Source organism: Phoca vitulina, unplaced genomic scaffold (assembly GCF_004348235.1).
Source record: "Phoca vitulina isolate PV1807 unplaced genomic scaffold, GSC_HSeal_1.0 scaffold71, whole genome shotgun sequence".
NCBI classification, from domain to species: domain Eukaryota; kingdom Metazoa; phylum Chordata; class Mammalia; order Carnivora; family Phocidae; genus Phoca; species Phoca vitulina.
The window spans coordinates 13,390,272-13,398,710 of NW_022589774.1; the positions used below are offsets into that span (position 1 = coordinate 13,390,272).

The 8,439-nt window shown below is 37.7% G+C and overlaps 1 protein-coding gene across 3 annotated transcripts in view; it reads left to right on the top strand.

The window, feature by feature from the left end:
- PLA2G4A (phospholipase A2 group IVA) overlaps positions 1-8,439 on the top strand; it is a 152,127-nt gene that overhangs the window by 40,106 nt on the left and 103,582 nt on the right. For 2 of the 3 annotated variants that reach the window (XM_032393091.1, XM_032393092.1), the window contains one exon: positions 4,971-5,052. In XM_032393091.1, the coding sequence (XP_032248982.1) occupies positions 4,971-5,052 (82 nt within the window). Of the gene's footprint in view, positions 1-4,694; positions 4,850-4,970; positions 5,053-8,439 lie in introns of those variants that run through there. The other variant, XM_032393093.1, reaches the window with a different exon arrangement.

An 8,439-nucleotide genomic window follows, 5' to 3' on the forward strand; every position in this document is an offset into this window, starting at 1 on the left:
GTGGGGCTCGATCCCAGGACCTTGGGACCATGACCTGAGCCGAAGGCAGATGCTTAACGACTGAGCCACCCAGGTGCCCCCATGACTGAGAATTCTTAAAGCAAGCTTAGAGAGCATTATAGATTGTAAATAGATAAGCTGGCCACTCATAAAAAATGTGAGAGAATAGTAACACAATGCCTGTGCCTCTCAAAGTATTAGAATGAAACTCCACACCAGGAAGTGAAACTAAAAATAGGTATCTTATCTAAAAAAGTATCCTAACTCCTAGATGACATCAGTGCAGAAATTCATTTGAAACATTTCTGAGGTCTGTTTGAAATTGCCTGTTGCTGATTATGATGATCACAATCTCTGGGTTCAGTAATGAGATTCTCCAGTCTTTATCACACTAACAGTCTTTGGTTTTAGTTTGAGTTAAAATTAGGCAATGGCAGTTAAGTAGAGAAAGATACCTGCATGCAGACTCTACCTTCTCTTCCATCAGATTTTTGGTTCTTCCTTTAACAGCAGGACTTTCAGCAGATTAGAACAATCATCAAATTGATTTTGTACAAGCTGACTAGTTCTTTTTTCCAATGCCCAGTCATTTTAGTTACAGATGGTAATGTAATTCTCCAGAATGAACTTAATACAGTAACTATTTTCCTAATGACTGGGGAATTGGAATTGCGAAAAGAAAAAGTTGTGATTTTCACTATGGAAAAGATTAGGGATGAGAAAAAGACACTCAAAGTCAGGTAATCCAAGACCTGAAGGCAGAGCTTAATCTTGTGGCTGAGTCAGTGTATTGAGCTTATATTTGACATCTCAATTGAAATATGGCATCTCTTTTTTGCCAGCTACCAACTAGCATTGTGCTGAGTCATTACTTTCTTCCGGAGAACACTGGTTGTGGATTCAATAATATCATTCCTCTGGAACCACCCCTGAGACATAACCAAAAGTCTCCTATCCAAGTCGGAAGCTAGCCTAGTCCATACTAATTTGAACTTATATGTGATACTGGCCCCAAGAAACAAAGAAAAGAATTATCAAAAGATAGTTGGATAGTTATTGATTGACACTAAGCATTTTTCTCCAAGAATTTGTACTTACTTTATAGATACTACAATTTTTACAGCTCTAAGAAAGAGATGGGTATGATTTTGACACTCCGGTTCTGAAAATAACTTACAGGTCATCTGAAGATTTATGATATTTCCAAAATTAACTTATAAAAACCAAGAAAATGGTTGATTTGCCCCTTATTTTCTGTGAAGAGTATGCAAGTATTTCATTCATTATAGTCAAGACAGAGTTGAGGCTAATGGAAATAAAAGCAGATTAAAACAGAGCTGAATGATAGAGGAAGTAACTCAGTTAAAACAGGAACTTCAGATCAATAACAGATATAATAGACTAGATGATAACTGTACCACTTTAATAAGTGGAAACAGCCTTTTTCACTATTAAGGTATTGGTATTTGGTATTATTCTCTGTGTAAGTCAAGGAACGTACAGACAGTGAAGACATTGGGGACAGCAAGAATAGGTTCTAATTCAAATTTAACTTTTACTATCTATGAGATACTGGGAAATCATTTAACCTCTCAGACTCTCACTTTAGTCATATATAAATATAAATAATACCTATTTTATAGGGTTGTTGCAAAAATTAAATGAGGATTCACATCTAGAAGAATATGTAACATATGGTTCATACTCAATGAATCCTTATAACATTATCATCTCTCTGTATGTGTTTTTTTTTATAATGTTGAGCTTTTTTTTTTTTTTAATATTTTATTTTAAGTAATCTCTACCCCTGGTGTGGGGCTTGAACTCACAACCCAAGAGAGTGGAGGGTATTGGTGTAATTTCTTCCTTAAGTGTTTGGTAGAATCTATCTGAGCCTGGTGCTTTCTGTTTTGGAAGGTTAAGTATTGATTCAGTTTCTTTATAGGCCTATTCAGATTGTCTGTTTCTACTTGTGTGAGTTTTGGCGGATTATGTCTTTCAAAGAATTGGTCCATTTCATCTAGATTATTAAATTGTGGGCTTAGAGTTGTTCATAGTATTCCTTTATTATTCTTTTGATGTCCACAGAATCTAGAGGGAACGTCCCTCATTTATTTATGATATTTGTAATTTGTGCTCTTTTTTTTTCTTATTTAGCCTAGCTAGAGGCTTATTGATTTTGTTGCTGTTTTCAAAGAACCAATTTTTAGTGTGATTGATTTTCTCTATTGATTTTCCATTTTCAATTTTATTCATTCCTCCTCTATTTTTTACTATTTTTCTTCTGCTTACTTTGGATTTAACTTGCTTTTCTTTCTCTAGTAGACCCTTAGATGATTGATTTTAGATCTTTCTTCTTTTCATATATGCATATCATGAAATAATATATGAAATATACGTGTGTATGAAATAATATATATATCAATATACATATTATTTAATTTCCTTCTAAGCAGTACTTTCACTGCATCCACCTTAATTTTGCTAAATTGTAGTTTCATTTTCATTCAGTTCCAGATATTTAAAAAATTTCTCCTGAGACTTCTTCATTGACATATGTGTTATTTAAAAGTGTGTTATTTAATCTCCAAGTACTTTGTGATTTTCCAGCTATCATTCTGTTTTGGTTTCTGGTTTAATTCCATTGTGGTCTGAGAGTACACATTGTATGATTGTCCCACATGATCTTTTTTTTTTTAAGATTTTATTTATTTATTTATTTGACAGAGAGAGAGCCGGTGAGAGAGGGAACACAAGCAGGGGGAGTGGGAGAGGGAGAAGCAGGCTGCAGAGCAGGGAGCCTGATGTGGGGCTCGATCCCAGGACCCTGGGATCATGACCTGAGCTGAAGGCAGACGCTTAACCGACTGAGCCACCCAGGCGCCCCTGTCTCACATGATCTTAAGAAGAATCTGCATTCTGCTCTTGGACAAAGTAGTCCATAGATGTCAATTATATCTAGTTGACTGATGGTGCTGTTGAGTTCAACTGTATTCTTACTAATTTTCTGCCTGATCTTTCTTTTTTTCTTTTTTAAAGACTTTATTTGTCAGAGAAAGAGAGAACACAAGCAGGGGGAGTGGCAGGCAGAGGGAGAAGCAGGCTCCCTGCTGAGCAAGGAGCCTGATGCAAAACTTGATTCCAGACCTGAGCCGAAGGCAGACGCTTAACCGACTGAGCTACCCAGGCGTCCCAGATCTATTTCTTATAGGGGGTTGTTGAAGTTTCCAACTATGATAGTGGATTCTTTTTTTTTTTTTTTTTTTTTTGGTGGGGGCAGTGTGTGTGATTTTTGGTTATATAAAGCTGAGTAAGGGACAGGTGGGGCTAGGTAGGGAGAGATAGATAGGGGGCTAGGTGCTCAGGCTCACAGAAATCCCAAAAATGTGGAGGTGTGAGGAAACCAGAGATAAGGGAACAAACCAGACCACCCTGCCCTAGGCATGTGGGGTGGGTGTCTTTTTTATGATAATCACCTGTGACCAACAAAGAATAACCAGACCCTAAAAAGGAAGTAAGCCATTGAAAGTGTTATGACTAGTCCTAGCTCAATGGTGATATCATTAGAGATGTTAAAAGGATTTAAGTTCCCTGGTTAGCTTCTATAAAAGACCAACCCTAAAGGCCCTCAGTGGCAACCCTGTAGGGACCCCTCTCACTCTTGAAGCTTTTTCTGTATCTTCACTTAATAAACTTGTATCGCTTTACTCACTCTCCTTTGTCCACAAGAATTCATTCTTCCACTCAGTGAGTCAAGAACCTAGCTCTCCCGCTTCAAAGCAACACACTTTTTTGTAAGCATTCATTTCATTTATAATAATTTTACTTATATGGAGGACAACTTTGGCTACTCAGAGCACCCCTAGACCTAGAAGTTATTTCTCTTCAATAATAAACTTGAATAAGAAATATCCTGAAACATTTTACATGCTTCTCTGCCTTTTTAAACAAAGTATGCTCATCATTAATGACTTCACCACTTCTTGACGCTGTGTTAAATCTGAACACAAATTATTCTATTGATTGATACCTTCAGAAACTGTTGAATGCTGTGTAACTGTTGATCCTGTATCTCACTACTGCTGGTCCTTACGAATCTATGTTTTTATAACTTTTTTCCAGCCACCTTGATTTTAGACTGTCATTACTCATTTATCAGTATTGCCAGTATTTTAGCCTTTTAAAGTCAATTATGGGCTTCTTAATCAGTGAAACAAATCTATTAAAGTTAGGAAAGATAGGAGTGGCTTATAAGTGTGGGCCTCTTCTAAGATTAAACAGGCTTGAGCTTTAGATAAGGACTTCACAATTTTCAGTTGCTCAGAGAACTTTGTAAGTTCCTGCTTCCTTATTCTGCTTTGGTTGATAGAGTTGTTTGGTAACTACTTTCTAGTTAGGTGAAGTATTTAATAAGGTCTAGAAACTTTTAACATTGTTGCATATGGTTTATAACAAATGCATTAAAATTAATATAAGTAGTTCACTGGTTATGGCCTTAGGTCCAAAGGATTTTGAATACTGCTCTGGAAATGTCTTGCCAAAAAAAACTTTCATTGAACAGTAACAATAAAAACAAACAAATCTGAATAATGCAAACATCTGGCTCTGACTTTGCCTTTCTAAGCCCAGGCTTCCTTGTCATTCTATACAAAGCCTGATTGTCTTCCTAGAAGGCCTGCGGTCCTCATTTACATTTTCCCTCCAGCTTGGTAAACCTGACAGCAAAAAGCTTCCAGTAGTCCAGTTGTAGTGACATTTTAAAGAATGATCTAAACTTCTCAATAATTCTGTGGTGGGAGAGAGGAGAGACTCGAATAAGAAACAGCCCTGGGATCAAAGGATGTTTCTGGTATGAATGTTACTTCCCTTCAACCTGAATGTTTTTAACTAGTCTCAAGGAAACAATGAGAACAGTTTGCTTGGATTCTATGTTGGAAGCTTGTTTTTAATTTACTGCTATTTATTTCCAGGTGGAGCACCAGTATTCCCACAAATTCACAGTAGTGGTGTTACGTGCCACCAAAGTGACCAAGGGGGCCTTCGGTGACATGCGTAAGTGTCCTTATTTGCTTTTCTGTTGAAAATGAATAATTGCAGTTCACTCTTTAGTTGCTCTAGTTCTCTGATAAGTGGGGGGCTGTCCCTCTTTCAAATGTGGTTATCTTTGTCCAGATCTTTAAATGATAACATTTTGAAAAGTTCTCTGTCTGATCTCTGTCAGAATACTGTTTTATCTTGACTTTAGATTAATTGAGTACTTGGAGTCAGACAAAATGACGTCTTAGGACATACAGATTTTTGGAATTAAAATAAATTCTATTTAATTCTATTTTGGAAAGAGTGCTGAGTCAAGAAAAAGACTTCATGCAAGCTGCCTGAGGCATGGTGCCTACAGGATTTAAAAAAATGCAGTTTCTCTAGTTCTTATGCCTTAGAGTGTTTTTATTATGTGTGGCAATAGCTATAGAAACTGGTGGTAATGCAGCTGGAAACGACCTGAACCACACAGCCTGAGGATAATGGTGAATTAGCTTGCCGGCAGGATCCCTCTCCATGCTTTGTTTCCTGGTTAATCTCCCCACTCAAATGGCTAGGGGTCACGGAGGTGGGAATCCAAAGAAAGATAAGGATTATGATGGACGAATTCGGCAAAGTTTTAGATTATTGCTAAAATATGGGAATAGGCAATTGACCCCTCAGAAGAGGTTTTGGAGAAAGAACGGAGGTTGCAGTTAATGGGTCTGGGAAACAGGGAAGTCTGCCCTGCCGGTACTCAGAGAAGAGAATCTTGGCGGTGAGAGTGCGGAGAAGTCCCAGGCTGAGCAAACAGCGTGTTCAAAAGCGAGAGAGCAGAATGCTTGTGAGGACCTAGAACAGGTCCAGTGTTGTTAGAGAACAGAGAGCAAAGGGGAAGGGGGACGAGCACTAATAGGACAAAGTCCAAGATTGCAATTTCATCAGAAATGCGATGGGGAAAATTTTGATGGCATTTGACTCACGAGTCACACGATTGGATCTTCATTTTAAAAAAATGTTTTTTCTGGCCATATTATGTTAAATAGATTGGAAGCAAATGCGGACTATACTTTTTATTTTTAAGAATACAAATAATAGGGGAGCCTGGGTGGCTCAGTTGGTTAAGCGACTGCCTTCAGTTCAGTCATGATCCCAGGGTTCTGGGATTGAGCCCCGCATTGGGCTCTCTGCTCAGCGGGGAGCCTGCTTCTCCCTTTCCCTCAGCTGCTCCCCTTGCTTGTGCTCTCTCACTCTCTCTCTGTCAAATAAATAAATAAAATCTTAAAAAAAAAAAAAGAATACAAATAATAATACAAGAATAAAAATGAGTTTGTTGAAATGGGCCAATGGAGAAAAGCTAAATACTAAGAAAAAAAAATGCAAGCTCAGTGCTCAAGCCTTCAGTGAATGAAAAAGCATGTCTGGGGAGTGGGTAGAAGTTAGGAGTAAAATGGGAAACAGGACGTGGAATCTAAGGGTAAGAGTTTTGGATGAGCAGAGATTTTCATGAGAGGTGAGGGAACAAGGACAATTTCTTCAACTTTCATCTGGACCAAGGGTTTATATTCTAAATTTTATCTCCTACTTCTGTCCAACCCATTTAATCACTCTCTTGTCAGTGTTCTGAAGTGATTCTTATTTTACATTTTCTAATCCTTTGCATTTTCATCATTTAAATGATAGTTCACTGGAAGAAAGAGAAGTCACATCAGAAGCCATATTTAAAAACCGGTATATCCCCCATGGCCTGGGGAAAAGGCACAGGCTTTACAACTCAAGAGCTCGACTGTTAGAAAAGCTGTTCTTAATTCGCCAGAAGCCTGTGTCGGGAACTCGCCAGGCATGCAAGTTACTGACCTAATTTGACTTTTAAAAAAATATAGTTTTGTCATATACAAAGCAGCAGCAACTCCTTCCCGTAGTGCAGGGCTCTTTCGAGCAGAGACAGTGGGTATTACTGTGTTTAAGATGAGCCCCACGGCAGTCCAAACTCTCTGCTCTGTGAGTTGCCTTCAGCTGGTATGTATCTGATTTCCTAGCTGCTTCCCCCATAGGCACAGGCACTTGGCCTGTAGTTATTCGAAGGAAGGCGGGGACTGACTTCTCATCGTTCTCATTGTTTCCTTGAGACGAGTTGTGGTGACATTGTAAAGCATGTCACCATTGTGTAGCAAGTGTCATTTTAAACTTAGAGGAGTGACATTGATAATAATACTTACAAATTAACATGAGATATTAACTCGACTCATGAAATAGGGAACAGGTGCATTTTGAATCCCCCACTGTGTACATAGCACAGGTTAGACCCATGGTGTCTAGAAGTTTCCTTTTGAAAAGGAAGGACCCATGGAAGGAATAGCCACTGGCGATTAGTCTCAATAGGAGAAAGGGCAGTATTATGACATTCTGCTAAGATTTTTATTCAGCATTTGTAATTTGATTTTAGTTCACTTGAGTTATTACATAATTTTTTTGAAGTGAGGGAGGGAATTGTTGTCAACCTTTTATATCACTTTATTGAATTTATCGAAAGTCAGGAGGAGATAAGAAGGAAGAACAAGAGAAAGTCTTAGAGAAATGAATTCATTGAGAAGGTTAGCATGAAAAAGTAAAGGGATAATATACAGTGCCAAGCACTTTATTTTTGAGAAGTTGTAGGAGATTATTACAGTGAGAAAAGGGATTGGCCTTAGCTGTCACTTTTCTAAGAGGAGTTTTGATCATATTGTTTGGTGAGCTTGATCAATACAAATTACCAAGTAAACTGAATTTGGGATCTCTGTATATAGAACTTCTTTCAATATGGACAAGGATAAAGCTATAAGAAATGTCCTAAGGTCCGTGAAGACCATGATAACAGAAACCTACACTCTTTTCTGTTGTTGACAGTGTCTGCATTTATTTAGAAAGGCAAATTTACATGTTGGTAAAGAAGAATGACAGATTACTATTGGGTTTTTTTTTTTGTTTTGTCTGTGTATGTGGGGGCTTTCTCAAGGGTGTCACACAAATCAAATGGTTGATTCCTGGCAAAATACCTATATCCACCTTTTTCTTTTTTGAGATAATACTAAGATTATATCAATTTTTTATTTTGTCCCTTGATAAATCATCCTGTTCTAATTATCTCCACTGAAAAATACTGTATTAAATTGCTAAAACATCATAATAAAATTAGCAGCACCCCATGAACTGTCTTTTGAGGGGTCAGAGCTGACATTTTAATCATAACACTTCACTCATTTCTTTGTTTTTACCTGAGGGCCCTGGGCCAGCCAAGAACAGGACAACCCCTTTCCAGACCTGGTTGCTAATTTCAGTGTGCTCAACTATATCATTTATACCAGTATCCCAGTGCCAACCCTTCCTTGCCTTCTTTTTTTTCTTTTTTTTTTTTTTTTTAAAGATTTTATTTATTTGACA